General features: G+C 45.3%; 1 protein-coding gene across 8 annotated transcripts in view; it reads right to left on the reverse strand.

Annotated features, from left to right (window-relative positions):
* cdc42bpab (CDC42 binding protein kinase alpha (DMPK-like) b) overlaps positions 1-21,106 on the reverse strand; it is a 77,962-nt gene that overhangs the window by 34,425 nt on the left and 22,431 nt on the right. For all 8 annotated transcript variants that reach the window (XM_086190121.1, XM_086190120.1, XM_086190125.1 and 5 more), the window contains exons 2-5: positions 12,820-12,911; positions 7,170-7,253; positions 3,991-4,086; positions 1,706-1,854 (exon numbers count right to left, since the gene is read on the reverse strand). In XM_086190121.1, coding sequence (XP_086046247.1) covers positions 1,706-1,854; positions 3,991-4,086; positions 7,170-7,253; positions 12,820-12,911 — 421 coding nt within the window. The remainder of the gene's footprint in view (positions 1-1,705; positions 1,855-3,990; positions 4,087-7,169; positions 7,254-12,819; positions 12,912-21,106) is intronic.

The following is a 21,106-nucleotide window of genomic DNA, read 5'->3' on the forward strand; positions in this document are numbered from 1 at the left end:
GCCACACAATAGTTTACCCTTGTTAAGTTGGACACTGAGTGAAGCTATTCTATTAGCCACTAAGGAGGGTGTAAAGCTTGGTTTATGCTTCTGCGTCGCAGCAACGGCGTAGGGTCTACGCCGTCATTGAGCATTCAAAGTTCTGCGTCGAGGGAATGCGTTGCTCTGCAATTCACTGCCAAGCCACTAGGGGGGTGTGGCTGTGTCTTTGTATGGTTTCGGGGGGCTCTTGTCGGATTCCAAAACAAATCTATTTACAACAGAAAGTCCAGTGCTTTTCTTTGAGCTACAGTTTGCTTTCATGAATCAAACTGTAAACTTTGAACATGACAAACATGACTTCTTGCGGCCATTTTCTTCCGGAGACTCGCATATTTGTCGCGGAGGCTCTTCCACCTCTTCATGCATTCGGCGACCTCCTCTAAGCGGACCAATCACAGCCCTTGACGTTCACATCACGACGTGTAGTCAGGATTTTTTGGAGGTGCATTTCAGGCTATGGAGTAGGGTCCACGTCGGCCGCGTAGGGGTCTCCTTCGACCGCGTAGGGGTCTATGCGACCGCGTAGGGGTCTCCTTCGACCCCGTAGGGGTCTGCGTCGACCCCGTAGGGGTCTGCGTCGACCCCGTAGGGGTCTGCGTCGACCCCGTAGGGGTCTCCGTCGACCGCGTAGGGGTCTGCGTCGACCCCGTAGGGGTCTGCGTCGACCCCGTAGGGGTCTGCGTCGACCCCGTAGGGGTCTGCGTCGACCCCGTAGGGGTCTGCGTCGACCCCGTAGGGGTCTGCGTCGACCCCGTAGGTACGGCGTCGCTGCGACGCAGAAGCATAAACCAGGCTTAACAAACAACAGCCTGGGAATTCCTGTGCGTGTGTGAGAACTCACAGTGCAGTGGCACATTAAGTTAAACTGAATATGAATAAAGACGGTATGAACATAAAACTTGTAACAAAAAAGACAAGGGAGAAACAAGTTGTATTGTAATTATGGCAATGTGTCATTTGACCACTTCCTCTCTGTCAAAGAGCCTCCCTGAGGCCCGAGAAGAAAAGTGTCACAGGCTGTGCACAGTCTGCTTTTAGGTGGTTTGTTTTTAATACAGTAAAATGTAAAGGGTGTATATGGTGTCTGTAGCAGAAAAGACAATTAGCTTAAACAGCTGACATCACAACAACACAAAACACTGCGGTGTTTATTCACAAAAATGACAAAATCCTGAAAAGCAAACTGAACGCTGAAATAAAATGTTCGAAGGTGTAATCATAACACACAGAGGAAGACAATCTCAAATGAGTCTGTGGAACCGGCAACCTTCCACAACCACTGAGGACAAACGAGCAGGAACACACTCCACTCTTTATTAATCATTATGAAGCTGCAGGAATATCGCCAAGGTAGCAAGTATATATCCATCATCAAGACTGCCCACTCATTTCTTCATCTTGTGAGAAGCACGCACACACACGTTTGCACAGCTATCCTTGTTAGGACACTACATGGACTTACATTCATAGCGCCGGGCCCAACCATAACCTCAGAAGTGACCTTTCACCACCTTAGGACACAGCTTTGTTCCCATGAGGACGAGAAGTTGGTTTTATACCAAAAAAAAAAGGTTTCAATAGATAACACAGGCACACGCGCACACACACACACACACACACACACACACACACACACACACACACTTGACCACCTGTTCCTCACCTGTGGACGTAGTGCAGCTGATGAACGGAGTCGATGGCCAGCACCATCTCAGCCAGGTAGAACTTCGCCATCTCCTCTGGCAGCCGGTCCTCAAACTTACTGAGCAGCGTCAGCAGGTCGCCGCCCACATAATAGTCCATGACCAGGTACTAGAGGCACGGAGAGAGAAGGCGTGAGACACTGTGTACAGTAAACCATGGCCGCGACTGAAGGAGACATGGACGATCTGCGGAGTGGAATCAAATATCATTTTGTGCAGGAAACGATAGAAAAAGTCACACAAGACAAATATGTAACATTCCTCTTCCCTCCACCCGCTCCATCCCTCCTCTCCCATTTCTGAATCCTGGCAACAGAGAGCACTGCGACAGTTCTGAACATTTTTTTCCCCCTAAAAATAAGATGAGTGGACGGGCAGTGGTGTGTATTTTTAAAGCCTTGGGGAGTGTCCAGGGTAAAGCACTTGTTGTGAGAATGTGGGAAATGGAATGACAAGTAGTCCTGGCATTTGAACTCAGGGTCAGTGAGAGAGAGGACGGATTGTCAGGTTAGATGGGGAACAATGAAAGAAAGCGAGGCAGGGCTTGGCTGACGCCATACTTCTCTCGGTCTCCAACGTAAATGTTTTTTGGCACTGCTGAATCGGGCTGCCTGATTTCCTAGAATTCTAAATCGTGTAGTGCTTTTGTAGCGAGAAGTGAATGTGCTGCACAGCGTCTGGCAGGTCACCAGCCATCTTGGAGAGGTGGAATCGTATTCTAAAACTGAACCGGCGAATAAAATGGACAAACTGTGAAGTAATGGCTGCAGTGCTCTGCTGTTAGGCTCTTCCTGTCAAAGGTTTTCCACAGGGCTTCAGGGCCAAGTCCAGCCTGAGGATTAATAGTCTCTGTCTTTCTAAGAAAATTATTTCATTGACAGAATAAAGAAACATTACAGAAGCTTTTCTTTAGTGACTAAAGGTTACAGGTTCTCTCGTGTAGCGTGCTTACACCCACACCAATATTCAGCAACCCCAAATCGCTCGCGTGTGAAACTAAACAGTGTCATCGCGCATGATCCGTGAAGGCATATAAACTTGAAGCACTTTGTCGTACTTACTAAGGCTCTCCCTCCAGTCTAAATTCTTGCCTGTGTTGTACGTCGCTTTGCACGAAAGCATCTGCTAAATGAAATTGTAGAACTGTAGAATAATAGATGTCCCTAAATATGAACAATCCAATAAGGCTGCCTCAAGAAGTGAACATTACAGATCATAAATTCCTCCAACGAAGCTCCCTATTTTCAAAATTTCACGAAGGAACCGGCTAACGGTGCCCCATGGCAACCACCTCCATGGCAACCAGCTCCAAACACCATCAAAACTGTTCAAGAATGGGTGTTAACGAACTCGTCTAAAGGTCCTACAGTCTAATCAACAACTGCTTCATTCAGACGTATACTCAGTAACCCTGAATTCCTTTTCGGCGCTGCTTCCAGGCAGTGCAGAGCGTGACCAGCTGGCGCATTCAGCTGAACCTACTCGCTTAGACATGGTAACACACACAGCACATTAGCTTCAAGCTAATTACATCTGGCTGGCTCTTTCTGCATCCTGAGGTCAAAAAGAAGGAATGCAACATTGAAAAAAAACTTCTTCTCAAGTTCACAGCACTCATTTATGAGTACGTGGAAATTAAAATACCAAAAAACTAAATTTTGGGGTGACACAAAGTGCTGCATGTCTGTGAAGGTTCTCGGACATCTAGGTCATGATAGTCTAAGAGCACACAAAAGGAAGTCCAGTTGCCCACGCCGAACTCTTAGACCAGAGTGTTGGATGTTAAAAGGGGAATAAATAGATTAATACTTAACCAGTGTCATTCATTTACTTCAAATACTTTCTATTCTAATTATCAAAACACCATTGGGGTACGAGTGAATAACAATCAAGAACAAAGGGCAGCGTTTGTAACTGGCCACCATGCTGCACACCATCTCCGCTCTTTTCCTAGCTTTAGCTTTAGTTGATCTCTTCTTGCTAGCTAACCCTAACCCTCGACTCTTGTAAGTGGCTGACTCAGTTTGATGTTCTGAATGGTTCTGCGGTTGTTCCTCCACAGCTTTGAAATCCCACCCCTTCAAAAACGCAATGCAGGGTCTTGACAAGAGTCTCTCCAGCCCCTGAATCTTATTTTGAAGATTTGAAAATTCCGATTCAGCGGCTGCATCTCGGCTAAGTGGGAGTGACGCTGTAAAAGAAATCTGATAGGTCAGATACATGATTATAAACATTCCCATCTTACCAGATTGTTGTCATCCTGGAAGGCGTAGTGCAGGGTGGTGATCCACTGGCAGTCTCCGTTCACTAACACATCCCGCTCTTCCCGAAAACATGCCGTCTGAAGAGAGACACAGTGCACTCATCACTGAAGAAGATTTCAACGTGGCTTGTGAAGACAATAACAGCAGGACCAAGTCTTCTGCAGCACTGCATGCTTGAAGCTGACAAACCAGAGGGACACTTCAGAATGGGTTCTGCTGCTGAACTTCTCGCTCAGGCGCACCGTGCATTCACATCTGCAATGTAATCTGGTTGTTGAAAGCCTTGCGGAGCAAAACTGGATGAAGCCATTACGAGAAACCTACTTATTTGGGAAATATTTCTCTCGAGGAGCTTGATTTCACACGCTGGTGTGAAGGTTTTAGCTATGCAGGCCTGTAGATTTGTGCAAACTTAACCAATGTTTGATACAGTTAATGGATTTGGAGAATCTCCTTTTAAATGGTTGAGCTTTCCACTGAGTAATCAGACTGCTGCCCTACACTCGAGGGCCTGTAATCACGAGAGCCTGATGAGTGATTATTGACTCGTTTATTAACCAATGTGTTGATTTCCTTGCTCTATAAACAGTGTTGTGGCATTGTTTACACACCAAACCAACCAGACTGAAATCTCGGGGACCACAACAATACGCTGGCTTTAATCACACCGGCTACTGCCATAGTGCATCAGCATGACAAACACCCGGGACTAGGGTTGGGTACCGAGAACTGGTTCCTGTTTGGAACCGGTTCCTAGCGTCCAGTTCCGGAACCGTTAAGCAGATTTTTGAATTTTGTTTTTTTTTTTCGGTTCCGAGTGCCCACACTAGTTTATTTTCGAGGCGTGTATCACTCCGCTCGGTGGCCGCTAGCAAGAATATCATTCGTCTGACCACGGACCGGAAAAAAACGCTGGAAAGTCTGGCTTCATTTTAATTTGAAAGAGGACGGAGTAGCACAGTGCAACATCTGCAATAAAAACAACTTCTGCCAAAGGAGGATCACCACAAACATGACGGACCACCTCGGCCTGCCTGGTGTAACAATTGGTGAGTGGACTGAGTTCAACTGGTGGCGTCGCTCTCCTGCTCCCGTCGCTTCCTCCACTCCGGACGGTCAACCTTCATCATCAGCCAGCAGCTCCTCCTTGCTAACAGAATCCAGCAGGTGAAGATGATGGTTGTCTCATTCTTAACTAACCTGCTCAAGTGATAGACGACCGATTCTTTACAACTGTGTCTCTCTGTTTATCATTGTTGAACGCTCGCTAAGTGATGCTAACGTTAGCCATTCACAACCTGCTGCTACATGAAGCAGCCGGCGACCCCAGCCAGCAGAGTCCACATACATCATATAAATATACATCCATCTGGGAGGCAGATCTTTGTTTTAGACTAAAGCTGGCAATGTGAATAAATGAATTGGCCTGAGTTAAGGCTTTTTCAAACAAAAAATTCTCCTGATTAATAGGCTATGGCCTGTCAACCTCCATCTCAAACAATCGGAATTGAGAATCGTTTAGAACAGGAATCGATATTGAGAATCGGAATCGGTAAAATCCAAACGATACCCAAACCTACCCAGGACGGCTGAAGAAGTGCAGCCATGTAAAGATAAGACATGATTATGTCTTGTAGTGGTGCATGGCGACAGAGCCCTGCAGGGCAGAGGTGTTTTTGTAGACCAGCCCAGAGGTGAGTGTTGCCGTGGGTGCCCTTGACCTACAGTCGCTGGGATCGTTCCGTGGGATTTTGGCTGACTGAATCAGAAAATCAGCTCTGTGGTGAACAGCGGCTGACGAGAGAGACAAGTTTCGCTCATCGAGATGATCTTCGCAAATGAACACCCCTTTGATGATGTTTGATGAGTAGATGCAATGTTAGCATTACAAAGTTAACATTAGCGCATGAAAGAACTACACCACGGTCACATGACCTCAACCTCACTACAGCTAGGCAGCGCACGTCTTTCATTGTGATGAGGTTTAATGTTGTTTTAAGATAAGACTTTTTGTCTTTTTATCCCCTGTAGTTTTTTTTTTTTAATCATATCCCTTACAGGTTTTATTCCAGTATTTTTGTAGAGCCTTTCAACATGAACCATTTCCTGCTGCTGCTTCCCAGTTCATGGCTAAATACGGTGCAACAATTCTCTTCTGCTTGACTCTCCCTCACCTACCTGCCAGCTTCTTCAAAGTCACATGACTTTTTACCTTTTAACTTACCTTTACAAATGTCTATAATGCATTGCTTAGTGACGGACATAAGCTGAAGCGCGTTGGTTTAATAAAGTAGCCTGAGTGACTTCAAGTGTTGCTGGAGCTTTTTGACCTCTTGACATTTGATGTCCTTGACAACCTTTCCAGACTTGTTTGTCCATTAGTAAGCAACACCAACGCTTCGAGGTTCAAGAGTGTTTAATTCAATGACATATTTACGCTGCAGAGTAACACACGGAAATATCTTCAGCTCATGCTAACCAAAAACCTTGTTTCAAGCATTTAACTGATAACTCATTGACTAACTATCTAAATGTTCAAGAATGATAAATGACTTACAGGTATTCGTTCCAACACCACTCAATAATTTAAAAGTATTCAATTCCTAATCTAATCAGCTCGAGCTTCAACAACATATATACATATATATCTCACTCACACACCACATTTGCCAGTATGATCTAGAAAGTGAGCCGGGTTAATGATTCAGTTGCACATAAACAAATGTTTGACAGTAACTAGATTACTCCGTGTCAAGTTGTTCATGTTAGCGTGAATTATTCCTGGGGTGTGATGTCTTCTGCCCAGGTCACAAACAAGCTAATGGAGCTCTGTCTACAGTTGTTGTACAGTGTTTCCCATAATCAAGCTCTCTCTCTCTCTCACACACACACATACACACACACACAGCACTTTTGGCCTGTGACGTATGAGGCATGAAGATTGAAGACCCAGGGGACAACAGGAATGTCAGACTGTCAGGAAGAAGTCGATGAGAAAAACATGCATCGCCAACAGGCTGCGTGTGCATCTATCAATAAAAACCTGACTTGAGGGTGGATAAATGAGCCACGGGGCAAACTGGATTGAACCTAGAATTATTATCTCTATTCTATTTAAAAAATCTCTGATGCTGCACCCCAGACAGCAAGAGTCACTCACCTCTGCTCGCTTCAACATCTCCCACTTGTTGAGAATCTTCATCGCGAACACCTTGTCTGTGTTTTTCACCTTGACCACAGCAACCTGCCAGCAGAAGAGAGGGAAGTTATAAGAAAAACACTGGTTTAATCCGTTTGTTTGACAGCAGGTTCAGTGACCGAATGAGAGGAATCTTGAAACTACAGACCCCCAGGTACCATTGAAAAAATGCAAATATCTAAACGCATTTTTCCCCAAAGCAGCCAGAAGAACTGCAGTGTTGCACGTTGGAACCAATATTCCAGAAGTGGCCAACTCAAGTCAGACTTCTGAAACGCACAAAATAAAAGTGGACAGGACATGTCTGAGCACCCTGGGGGTCAAAAGATTTTGGTGCCAAATTATCAACAATCATCAGCCAAATTGCCAATTTGAGTCGAGCCACATTGCTGCCCGTCATTCCCTGTCACTCCCTGCTGGGAATGAAATGTAAAGTGATGTCATCTGTGTTTCAGGAAATCGGGAGTCAAATAACGCCACATGGGAAGAGAAGTGGAGGTTAAAAAAAAAAAATGCAGGTAAGGATGGAGGAAGAAGTTTGAGTGGAGGAGTGGATGAAGAGATGAGTCAGAAGTTTGAAATAGAATTGTTAAGAGAAAATGGAGAGAGGGAAGAAATGCAAGAGGGAGGGAGATGAAGGAGAAGTGGAGGTGAAAGGCAGACAGTGGAGCAAGAGACAGCATGATTGAGCTGAGGAGGTGAGGGAGGGGGGAGCAGCTCGGACGTATCTGGATATCTTAATACCCACATCAAATGTCTGCAGAGAGGAAAATCTTTCCAAAAAGTGTCCAATGATTACAAAAATGGCTGCAGATCAAAAGAAAATGACAGTTCTGATGTTTGAGGAGAGGCTGTGATGTGTTCACAGTAAACATACACACGTGCTGCATAAATTAAGAGTAGTTAATTATCTAAAAACATCAGCTACAACTCACAGCTGAAATACTGGACATCTTGGAGCTGGTTCAGTTCCCACCCTCTACATGTGTTTCTGATAGCCTTCCTGTACTTCCTTGACAGCATCACTGCCAACTTTTCCGTCAGCGATAATTGCCATCATCACCATGGCGATCGTCCTCGGCCCTCACTTCACGTTTAACCAAAAAAGGAGCTGCAGAAGTTCCAAGCCACTGCGAGCTGGTACCCAAACACAAGATCACGCAAACTTCTGTCCTGGCTGATTTCTTTAAGCCTCTTTTGGCGTCAGTCCAACAGTTCTAATCGCCGATACAGACATTTTAATTATTTGGTTAACTGAATAGAGAAATATGAATAAAAAAGAGAGGGGAATGCTTAAAAGCACAGTCAACAAACAGGAATGTGGAAGTGTGCACATGTGCACGCACACACACACACACACACACACACACACACACACACACACACTGAAACAAACACAGGCGCCCATGCAACAGAGGGGTCTGTAGTCTATTAAATGAGCTGGGGAATGTTGCTAATGCAATACAATGATAACATTCCTGCAGTGTTTGGATTTCCCCCAGTGATCCCTCAGCAGAGGAGAGGAGGAGGAGGAGGAGGAGGAGGAAGAGAGGAGGAGAAGAGGAGGACAGGGGGAGCACACTGTTCTTGGCAACGCCGGACTGTTTTTGTCTTCTCTCCATCTCTCCTTTCTTGTATTTACTGATCATCTCGTCGACTTGGTCTCTTTCTGAGCACAGAGCCTGCTTGTCTGCTTGTCCGTAGCCGTGGATTAAAGTGCGTATTCTTGGTGTTTTTATTTATGCGTTCACCGACCGTGATCGGTTAGATGGGAGCTTCGAGTGCGTCTTAAAATTTGGTTGCATCAGTTTGTAACCAGCATGAAACAAACCACAGTGCTTAGAGATCAGCGACTGTAATCCGATACATTTTTGTCAGAATCAAAGTGTATCTGGTCACGGTTCGCGATCTGGAGGCTCTGAGAAGCCTCTGTGACTTGTCTCCCTGCAGCTCCTCCTCGTCACCATGACAGTAATGAAGCAGCAGAGATACAACCTTGCTAACTCCCTGTGAGAATCTGTCACCAGCTACGGCAGTCCTCACATTTTGGCTTGGTGCTCCTCAAAACACTATTAAAACATTACAATCGTTTATGTCTCTCCTGTGTCTGTCGGTATGCTCGTATATCTGCTTTACTTTACTGTTAACGCTCACTTTCATGACCTTGTGCGAAGTTACTGCTGGTGAAAAGGTTTCCTTATTTCGCTGCATCATCATAAAAGCTTCGAAATATCAAATTAACCTTTACTGTGGGGCGTTTGATCAGCTGACTGCCGTTGAACATCCCTGGCAGGCGAAGACGAGAGCGCTCTTAGCTAAGAGACACATGTAAGAGCCGGTAGCTGTGTTGAGCTAGATATGCAAAACCCTGCTGTGCTGGCCTGACACGCAAAGTAAAACCGAGTCAGCAAACGTGTTTAAACGAGGCCCGCCACCCTCGTTGTTGTCTTGGTGATGAAGGGCCATGACTTGGGGGGAGCTTCTGAAAGACCTCAAAATTTCCATTGCAGAAATTTTTTAAATTGAACATAAACTTCAACCAAGTGCATTACTTCACATTTTGATGTCAAATGTAAACACTAGGGATGGAACAATGACCTTATTGAGTTAGGACCAGACCACATGTTAGTACAGCCAATTTGAGCCTCTCATTCCTACAATAAAGTATTAGATAATCAAATATAACTCCAAGAATAGCCAACTCCACCTTTAACACGATCATTCCTGCTGACTCGTGAAGTGTTTATTGACTCAATGCAACAAGCAGGACCGTAACGTGAACCTGGACCTGAGATCTTTGCCCAGGCCAGGGCCGAGGGCCTCGGACCCTCTCCTTGCTCATATGAGTCAGCACCGCTTGATGAAGAGACTATAGAATCCTGATGGGAGGTTCTGCCCGGCAGAGGGGCAGAGAAGACAGGCCCATTCATTGGATCAGCTGCGCGCACACACACACACACACACACACACACACACACACACACACACACACACCTGTTGCTAACAACAGGAGGATGAAAATCACAGCATCCAGCACGCAAGCTAGCTCACCCCTCACTCTTTTTAACTTCTCTACTTGCTTTGGCTCAGTGTTCCAACACATCCACCAGTTTAAAATACTGGAGAGGATCCTAATCACTGCAGCGGAACCAGCAACAGTGTCTTTTAGTTGCACAAAGTCCTCATGTGTCACTCACGGTTCATTAACTGCACTGTAGGTCAGCAGCTGAGAGTTGGATCAGGGGTTCGGTTGTGTGATGCTAGTAGTGGCTACCGGTAGTCAGTGACAATCTGTAACACTCAACCAGCATCTACTCAAACTCCTCCAGCTTAGAGAGGCTAATATGTGGGATTACCCTTTAAGAACCTGATTCCAGATATCCAAGCCCTTATAAATGGTAATACGGAGTCATTAAAGATCACATGACTGATGCCAATCTTTAGAGGCGTCAGCTCGGTGGAACCCTGTTGCTGGACGCTGATGAAAAGAGCTCAGTGTGTGTGTGTGTGTGTGTGTGTGTGTGTTCGTACAGTCAGCACCGCTTTAGTTCACAGCTGTTCAATGACACTTCAGTTACGAGTTGATAAATGCCATCTCACCCACAAGAGACGGCGCCTTGAAAATGAGAGTTTGTACACAGACATCTGAGACAGTTTTGAAGTTGTTAGTAGTTGGTCTCCGTTAGCTTCAAGCTAAAATAGGAGCACGAGACACCTAACGGTGGATACTTGAAAGTAAATTACACTGTCGCTCCTGTCAGTTCCTTAAAATGATTTTTCCATAAAATGACTGCATGGCAATTTCACAATGTAAAATTATATAAACCATGATAGATAATTTTCTCCATATGGAGACAAGGCAAGTAATACGTTTGTGGGTAAGGAATTCTCCAGCAGATTCAGACGGTCCTGGCTCGTTCTGATTCATCTTTAAACTTAGCAAATGAAGACAAGATGATCCAGCAGGAAGAAGAAAAGACAAAGAGAGTCTTCTCTTAGTCAGCCGGCAGCAATGTGCTGCATCGTGGGATACATGACATCTTGCTTATGACACGAACCTCTCATCTTTTATTATTAAATCTTCTGGATTTCAAGATTTCCACTTGTATTTTATATATTAAACGCACCATAGCAGGGATTCAGAACTTGTACCAGGCGATTCAGAAGTGGAATCTTGCGATGATCTCCAGACTATTTCACTTTTCTATCATGCATTACTGGTACTGGCAGCGCCGGCGAACTGAAAAGCAGGGACGCGTGATAATGTCAGCCCATCCCTGGTAACGGCAGATATTGCTCATTTCATAAACATATCCATATCATTCCAAAATCAGCCCAGAAAATTAAGATCAATTTCTTCATTTCTGCTCAAGTTTTCTCTTTATGATGAAGCAAGAAATTAGCTTTCTGAAAATCTTCGTAAAATAATGGAAAATGTTACTCTTTCAAGGTCAAGTTTTTTTGTGTATATTTTGCATTGTGGACAAAATGTTGACACCACATAAACTTGATTTTCTACAAATAATATTGACATCAGGAAATATCGGCTAATGGCCGGATCAGAGATATCAGATATCTGCAAAAAGAAAACCGACACTGTGCATCCTTGCTGAAAAAGCACTGGAATGCTACAGCAAGGTAAAACTGCTCCTGGATCAAGCCACAAGCCCTCACACACACACACACACACACACACACACACACACACACACACACACACACACACACACACACACACACACACACACGCGCGCGCGCGCACGTTATGTTGGTGCTGCAGCTACATGCTGGCAGGTATGTCCAAATCAAACTCCATCCATCAATCACTCACTTTCATTACTTCTCTCTCTCCCTCCCTCCTCCTCCTCCTCTCAATCGGCATTTAAAAGGAATTCCCTGACTTGTTTGCACAGATGCGTTCGAACAGATTAAGTGTGTAGCGAAGCCCCAGGTGATCAACGCTGAGGTGAAATCACACATCTCCTGAAAATCTACTCAGAAGCCACGTGACTGTCGAGACCATTTCACGACACTGACATGATGTAAGAGCACTGGCGAGGAACCAAGATACCTGTCCCTCCAACATTCCCCAGCTTTGACATCATCACCTGAAACCCAGTCACAGTTGTATTTCCACCTCCGAGCAGGCAAACATGAAAGGGACAACTAAATAGATTCAAATGTAAATGGGAGTTTCACTGGTTCATTTGCTGCTCAAGTGCTTTTCTGTGGAAGAAACATGAGGGACTTGGGTTGGAGCTGCAGGTAGTCATGCTCGTGAGGCAGACGAGGACTCAGCTCTGCTGCTGGAATGCAGGCGAGAGTTATCCTCAATCAAACCCTCTGGCCTTTTATAGCTCACCTATTAAGGTGCTACAGTGCAGGAGAGAGGCCTGTTTACTGGCAGCTATTGTCCCTGGATCACACTGCAAAACCTCTGCCTCTAGGAGGAAGTTCCACGCTTCAGACACCCTACAGATATCACATAAAAGCTGCAAATGGACCGATAACACTTTTCTTTGCAGAAAAGAGAGAAGGGGGGGGCAAATTGCAGGTTCTCATCTCATAAGCTGAGAGATTGTTGAGGAGTAAAAAGCAGAAGGTCGATTACCTCTCCAAAGGCTCCTCGTCCAATCACCTTCAGGATCTCAAAGTCTTCTTTGTGCAGGCGCATCTGCTTCACTTTGGACGTGAAGGGTTTGGCTGAGGAGGAGGAGAAGACGGAGGTTGTGTTAATTCAAACTTGTGGATAGAGGTCACGGAGCAAAAACACATGAACATGGCATACATGCAGTTTTTTTTTTTACCCTGTGTTTTTATGCCTTTACACTGAAGTGACTTTTTTTCTGAACTTACCAGTTTAAGCGTTCTATTATTTGCCTTTACCCACACAGCCATTATCACCCATTTTACTGCCGATTATCCATCAGAAGTCTCATTGTGTTCATATTTTGTGAGGACGCTGACAGTGACGCTCCATGTCAGACCAGCGCTACGTCTAAGAACATGCTTTGACTCGTATGCTGACCAATACGGATACGGATTGAGGTGAAACTGTTTGGCTTTTATAAGAATTAGCTTCACATCATCATCATCAAGGTCTGTCTGATTTGGTTCAGCAAGCAACACAGAATGAATTAGTAGGTTGGTTGTAAGCTACGTACGCTCGTTCATATGTTCGTTGGTAATCTGAGCGGTGCTTTGCACTATTTGGAGAGAGGAAAGGCCTGTTGGCTGTTGAGTTGGGGTAAGAAGACGAGACAAGTCGGACACGTTTTACCAACCAGACTTCGCAGTCAGATGAAGGTAGTAAGTTCAGCTGCTCAGCACAAACTGACTTTCCATCTCTCCTGATCGATTTGATTTGATAAACCCAAGCTACCACTACCATGTCCCCCTGACCGACCAACACACCAACTCAAAGGTGTGTTGTGCCTCCTATGACAGACTTGTAGAAACACGGAGGCAGCTGACAGATGATGAAAAAAAACAAAAAACAAAACACACCAACAACCTAAACTGCACCAGAATGAGCTGGAACAGCTTCAGTGCGCCTTGGTCTAGATCGTGGAACTCCACTGGACAGATGATCAGATATTCCGGATTCCGGAGGCAGACAGAGCTCTCCGCATCCATCACCACCCCTCGGTGTTCAGCTGGGTTGAGATCTGGTGACTGTGAAGGTTTTTCAGGTTTTTCCTTTCAGCCGTTACTGACCTGCACCGGTGCTGGTTATATACAATCACCGTTTTCCCCATAACTTATCAAGGAATGTAATGCTATTCTAAGCGGGCTTTATTGAAGTGTAAGAGACCACCTGCCTCTCTATAACACATGACACCGGACACAGAGAAGCTGAAAGATAAAGCGGGCTATTGTTACACCGGCAGTTATGGTTCCTGGTGGAAATAGGACTTGGGAGGGATCTGCAAGGGTCGCCGACTCTCTCTCAAAAAGCTAAACAGAGTCCATCTATAGCTGACAAAGTCACCACTTCCCTCATTTGTGGGGAGCTATTCAACCACTTCCTGGTTTACATGATCTCAGCATGCCACCGACAACCTGGATTGGCAGCAGGTTCACCAAGGTCAGCATATTAGTCACACTGATACACTGATGTCCAGATAACATGGAAACATAACTCAGCTCTTTATTTTTAAACAGAGTTGCTGACTCTCCATACTTAAACAGTGTGTGTGTGTGTGTGTGTGTGTGTGTGTGTGTGTGTGTGTGTGTGCACGTGCACCCGTGTGCGTGTGTGTTTGTGGGCGTTGACCGCTAGCTAAGCTAACCCTCAGGACATGTCTGCAGTCTCTCACTGGCCAAAAATGCCAAACTCATCTGGATGCCATGACTGCACAGAGCCGCCACTGTTGAAGGAAAAGGACAATCTCACGGTGAAAGAGGGAAATTCCTGCTGAAATAAAACAAACAGGCTGATCGTTGCTGTTGATGGAGTCAGGAGGGAGGGGCGCAGGGTGCCATGTCCTGACATTACACTGACTTACACACTCACTTAACGCAAAGAGTCAGTCAAGCAGGGAACGTCACTGATGGGAAAAATACTTAGTCACTATTCCTTTCCCAGTATTCCCAATATAGAACAAGTAAATCAAAGCATGGCGTTATGGCTCGTCATTGATCACGAGAGGTGGGATGTTTGCCTGTTGGAGTTATTGTTCCACGTCAACCGTAAACCCTTCTAAACCTACAGGGAGCTGGACTCTGTGCATGAGACGTGAGACACGGTTTAGGTTCTGTCTGAGGAATCTTGGAGAACAGTCATCCTCTAGTCCTCTGAGAGAAAGCCTCCCAACATGCTATTGTTATGTTGAATAATCACCAACTGTCTTTCATTCAGGACATGCTGAATGTCGGTTGGCTGCCAAAAAGTCTGGCAGACAGTCTTGCAGTAAACTAATAACATATACCACCATTTGCCTTGTGGTTTTCCATCCTGCTTCCTGCTGCACATGCCATCCATCTGTTTTATCTCTGCCAGAGTTCTGTCGTTCATCCGCCATCCCTAACCTGACCTGGCATGAACCATATGTCAGGATAAAGATAATATCTATCCATTAAAGCTCTTTGGATTTGTATTAAGTTGTGTATCAAAGCCCCACAATCATTGTGGAGTAGCAAATGAATGGGCAGCGAGAAAGCGAGAGATTAAAGCTCCTCAAGATGGTAAATTTTCCACTGCTGTAGTGGGGATGTGAGTTTTGGTATGATTGAGAACCTGAGCCAGGACATGGCCAGTGAAGCACCGGGTCTCTGCCACAGCAGTTAGCTTCTCAGCGAGGTCATCCCAAGTATTAGCTGACTTCAGTTTGTAGTTGGTTTCCCAGCTTTGGTTGAACAATAAAGTTGTAAAGTTTCATTGTGAGATTGTGAGCTAGGCAAAAAAAGAACTTGCAGGAGAAATGGTAGAAAGCGGCCTGAACACATTTTGGATTTTATACCCTTTCTGACAAGCTTGAGCTGCACAAAACTAATGCTGCGTGCGTAAAGTACGCTAGACGTGTTAGCTGTTTGCACACTGGGCCAATGTCTCTGCTACCACAAGTGAACAGCGAGCCCAACACAGCCAAGAACTGTGGGGACACTGTCAACTTTCCTGTCCAACTTTCAGAGGGAAGACAATCAGCTGGTTGGTGGCAACTGTCAGAGAGCCATGTTATGAGTTCACAAGTAAAGCTAGTAGCCATTACATGTGTAGTTCTGATGCAACAGACTTGTATGCGACGCTAACAGTACGTTCTATGGAGCCATTCGCCATCGCAGCTGGCAACGTGTTCTTAACATGATATAGTAGCTGTACCAATACACTGAGGAGTAGATTCACACAATTTACAGGCTAACATGTTTTATTGGCTTTCTGGATTCAACGAATGCTCGCAAAGCTGCAGGCATTCAATTAGAATCATCGCAAATAATTCCAGAGGCTAACATGAGCAAGCTGTCAAGGCTATTCTCTACTCATAGCATCCCCGGCGAAGAGGAGTTTGCTACTCAAAGAAATGTTTTTTGTCATGGGGTGATGGAATGGAATGGTTTATGAATGGATTCCCCTAGATTTATTCAAGCTAATGTGCCTGTGATGCGAGACTGAAACACAATCTTCTGGTTGATGGTTGATGTCTCGGGCTTTGATGTGAAGATGTGAACTATAAAGTGGAGCCTTGCAACAGTAAACTAACTGCAGCACCACATCTGGACCCCTGCAGGGGCCTATACTGACAATCTGTATTGACAGCAGCCGCATCAACAAATGTGACCATCTAAAGAGGGAACATTCATTTATTCATTTTTAACAAGTCTTTATTAGACATCTCCGTGTCAACAGAAATGGACAATGTGTCCACTGTTACACTAACTGGTACAGACTATGTTTTAGAGACACCACGGACACTGCGGGTGCGTCCCACTCGGCTGTCATCCCAATTTGAAAGTGCTGTTCAGAAGACAACTTGGCCACTATTAGGAATTCCGCCTTGTTTCCTCACGCCAGCTTCTTCTTCTAAACTGACCTGACAGCGAGGTAGAGCTCACTGGTGGTGTTCAGCTACATGGAGGAAGGCTGAGACACCTGTATGTAGCTCACAACAGCAGATGCTAACAGGACAGCAGGTTAGAGAGTTGGGGGACCAGAGCTGGGCGAGCAAACACGGATTAGTAGCTGACTCAGGAGCTCCACTAAACCAGCCACATGAGAAATGTCTTTCATCTCTGAACCAGGAGCCCAATGGCCCCTCCCACAACAAAGCACACACACACACTCACACACACACTGAGCTCTAGCCCCCCATCTATATCTAACAACTCCATGGCGGTTCTATCTTTGGAAGAAACACTGCTGCCAAACGGGTATAACCAATTAGTTTTGTGTAGATGAAAAAGCTCATCCATCACTCCAACAGCAGTCAGTTTACTGAAGCAGGCAGCAGCTATTAACCTGTTATTCTGGCCTGTAATTAAAAATTGGAATTCAATTTTGAATGTGTGTGTGAGTGTTTAGGAAACACTGGGCCCATATTTGAGTATGCAGAGTCAACACACACACACACACACACACACACACACACACACGACACCCTGCTTCAAACAAGAACTGTCTGTACTCACCCACATTTACCCAGGGATCAATGTGTGTGAGAGATAAACATGCTGCATCCTTTTTTGCAATAGAGGGAAAATACCATAGAGTTTGGTCATACATATCAACTCACTAGCAAAATATACAGGTAGGCCCAAACATAGCAACTGTTGCTAAGACAAGGCGTGCTAGGAACCACTGGCGATGGATGTCTCCAAGTTTTAGCATGACTGGAGCTCTTTGTTTTCAGAGGGTTTTGCAATATGTAGAGCTAGTAAGTCAAGATTGGAAAAAGATGACATGTCAGTCAAACTCATGTTCGGCACTCTTTGTGGGAAAGACATCCATCCGCAGACACACAATGAGCACATATACACATACAGTCAGCACTGTGTGAAACACACACTCATGTTCAGCAGCAGGCCCTCGGCTGCAGGGAAACTGGAAAAACATGAGTAATGCCAGCTAATCCACATAGCCAGACTGGTTCACCCCAAAATGCTGAGTGCTTATCATGCCCATCTCGCTCCGTACCAACAAGAGCAGTCAGAGCCACTTTTGTGTGTAACTACAGGCAAGTGTGTTCACTCAGCAGCCAGCCCACAAATGATATGCTCAGAATACACAACAGGCCTCTTCCGCCTGGGTCGCTTCCATGAAATGTGTGGAAGGGGCGTTCATGTGAAGTGAGTCAGTGAGTGAGTGTGTGTGTGTGTGTGTGTGTGAGTGTGTGTGCGTCCACAGTGCAACAAGTATCGTTTTTTGTATAGGTTGTAAACACATTTGGTTTCATTTTTACAAACTTCAGTTCTTCCAAAAAAAAAAAAAAAAAAAAAACCCCGAAGTGTCAACACTCTTCTGTGGAATTTTCAGAACAGTTCAAGTAAAAAAGAAAACAAGCCTTTTGACTGTCAAAGGACATCTCTGGGTGTGCCACATGTTCTGTGCTCTTAAGTAAAAACGACACACCCACCCGCTTCAGTCAATATTTCTGGAGAACAAACACGCAGTCCTCCGTCTGTCACATACGGCCTATGACGCCAAACCAAAGTCACACAGCAGACGCAGGTGTGCGAGGGACTTCACCTGAGTGATTCAGTCCAAAGAATATCGTTGTAAAATTCAACATTTTCAGTGGAGTCACTTGGTAAACTAACTTGTTACCACTTGTCCAGATAAGCAGGCAAGTTCTAGCCTGTGCTGTATGTACTGTTTGTTAAAGGTATATTCTTGTCCTTGTGACTCGTGCACAAGTATCCATACTGCCAGTGTACGCTTTGAATATTTCAATGACTTTATACAACTTAGCCACAAGTAAAACGCGGAGGAGGAAGAGGGCTGATGCGTCAGGGAAGCAGCGACGCACCGAGTTGACAAAACAAACCGATCACACCGACAACCGACGACAAACACAAAAGAGCCCATTTCAGCTGGAAGTCTCCAGAATGTCCGAATAACACAATCACCTCCTGATAAGGTCTCATCATTGTTACGCCTCTATCCTGGCAGACTTTCCCTTTAGGAAAAACAAACCACATCAACCAGCCAGTCAGATTTTAAATCAATCTAATCTGCTCACATGGAGAAGGTTGGTGTGTTTTTACGGGACTGAACGTAGCTAACTGGTTCCCGCGGGTCCTTCAGCTGTAACTAACAACTGAACTATCGTCATCAACTAACCTGAGGGTAGTAACAGTCGTGACTGAAGTGATGAACCATTGGGTCGGTGAAATGTCACGAAATTTTGAACAATGCTCATCGCAGTCTCCCAGAGCCTGACGTACCATGGTCAGATAGCTTTTCCTGCCTGGCTGGCCTACCTTCCAGGAACCAGATACTATTAACTTTCTGTCACAAACGACAAAAAAAAAAAAATCCTGATATTTAAAAGTCTGTACGCTGCGAATGGTCGCAAAAAAAAGGACTGAAATCATTAAACAGTTATCAAAATAGTTGCTGATTAGCTGTCTTTTGATCAACTGATAGATTAGTCAATAAGTTGTTGTTGCAGCAAGACTGCGGTTTATCCAAAGCAGATGATTTTGTATTCTTTTGGTAATGACAGGGAGACACAATTGTGGGATAAGAAACATTTAGAGACGAAACATGAGAAATACAGACAGAACGGAGGGAGAAATGGAAAAAGCAATCGCATTCTGCTTGTGGGAGAAAGTGATACCAAGCAGGGCAGAGAGAGAGAGAAAAAGAGGAGAGAGGAGAGAGAGAGAGAGAGAGAGAGAGAAGAGAGAGAGAGAGAAGAGAGAGGAGAGAGAGAGAGTCAAACAGAACTCGCATCACATCCTCAGGCCCAGTCAGCAGTCGAGCCAGTCACATAAGTGTCCAACCCTTACAACCGCACTGCACTCCAACCCCATCCCCAGTTCCAGAGTGGGACGGAGGGACATCTGGAAGCCATAACGGAGATTATTTACAACCACAGTGAGGTAACGACACAAAAATGCTGCTAGAGAGAGAGACAGGGGAGACAGAGAGATGGAAAGAGAGAGAGAGAGAGATGGGGGGCTTTTTTTGAGGATCTGACATGAGAAGGGAGCAGCGAGGGGAGGAAGAGACCCAGGGATGGCCTTCCATCCGACAGCCGGAGGGGGTGAACTTATCACGCCTCACAAGCTGGCGGGGGGGGGTTCCTAGACGATGCAAACCTTTGCTCAGTAAGAAGTCTGCGTCATAAAAGTGGAGCGAGCGATGGGCCGTTGAAACTCTCCCAGGCATGACTGCAGGGACGGCTTCTCGTTTAGAGAGGTGGCTCATCCGATGGGAGGCAGGAGACGACTTGGAGGGAAAACAAATCACTTGGTGGGAAAACACAAGGAGGAAAATATCTATTATCAGTGTTCGTTATCGCCTCTTAGTAAAGGTATGTTTTTTTGTGGTCAGATATTCCTCTTAAGAATTTAAATTGTTGAGTCGCTGTGTCTAGAAATGACCATTCAATGATCACTTCATTTTCTTGTGACATTCAAATAAATGGACCAGCTGTTTCCTTGCGGGACCATGATTACCAAGCCAAGCTGTCTGCTACATTAGCGTCTCATCCAGAACTGCTGCGCGTGACGTTTCGGTGCCACTGCCTCAGCAGAAACGTCAAAGCCAATCCAAGCTGACCCCTCCAGTGACTGTAACACTTCCTCATAAGTTCTGCTCCTGGAACCAGCCCACCATCATCCCGTCCTTCTCCAGACTGAAGGTAATGGGCGCCGTCTGGTTTCGCCAGTCCAGAGGGTTGTGCATTTTTTTAAAAAAAGAGCCACAGAAGGACTTAAGCACTTATTTTCTATTTTCAAGAATAATAGTAAAGTTAAAAACCTGCCCGGGCCCCATCATGCTCTAATTTTAATGAATACAAAACTTTGGTTGGTCAGAAATAGCAGCTGCCTCATTACAAAAGTGCTTCCTGGTTGAATAAATCAAGAGTCTTGCGGGCAGAATAAAAAGCATCCCAGCGTCACCACAGGAGAAATTAAAGCTGTGTGATTTTAATAACCTAGTTCTTAAAAGAGAAAAGTGATTCAGCACTTCAGCGGTACTTCAAGAGAATGATCCTTTTAGTAACTCGATTGCAAGTAGCTTGAAAACAGTAAATTACCTCAATTACAGATGGAAAAAGAACCGGGCGACCCTTTATGTCACAGCCAGAGGTTCTCCAAACAGATGCGAGTAGGAGGAACAAGCCAGTCCTGATAAAGGCTGCTCCCCGTCTCGCTCTCCAGCCAGTGACAGCTGTGTGATCACCACAGGCGGTTCCAGGGGGCGCTGACAGCATCCCAACACATACTTAGCC

Source organism: Aulostomus chinensis, chromosome 20 (assembly GCF_037954235.1).
Source record: "Aulostomus chinensis isolate RoL2024-O1b breed Wild chromosome 20, RoL_Achi_v1.0, whole genome shotgun sequence".
NCBI classification, from domain to species: domain Eukaryota; kingdom Metazoa; phylum Chordata; class Actinopteri; order Syngnathiformes; family Aulostomidae; genus Aulostomus; species Aulostomus chinensis.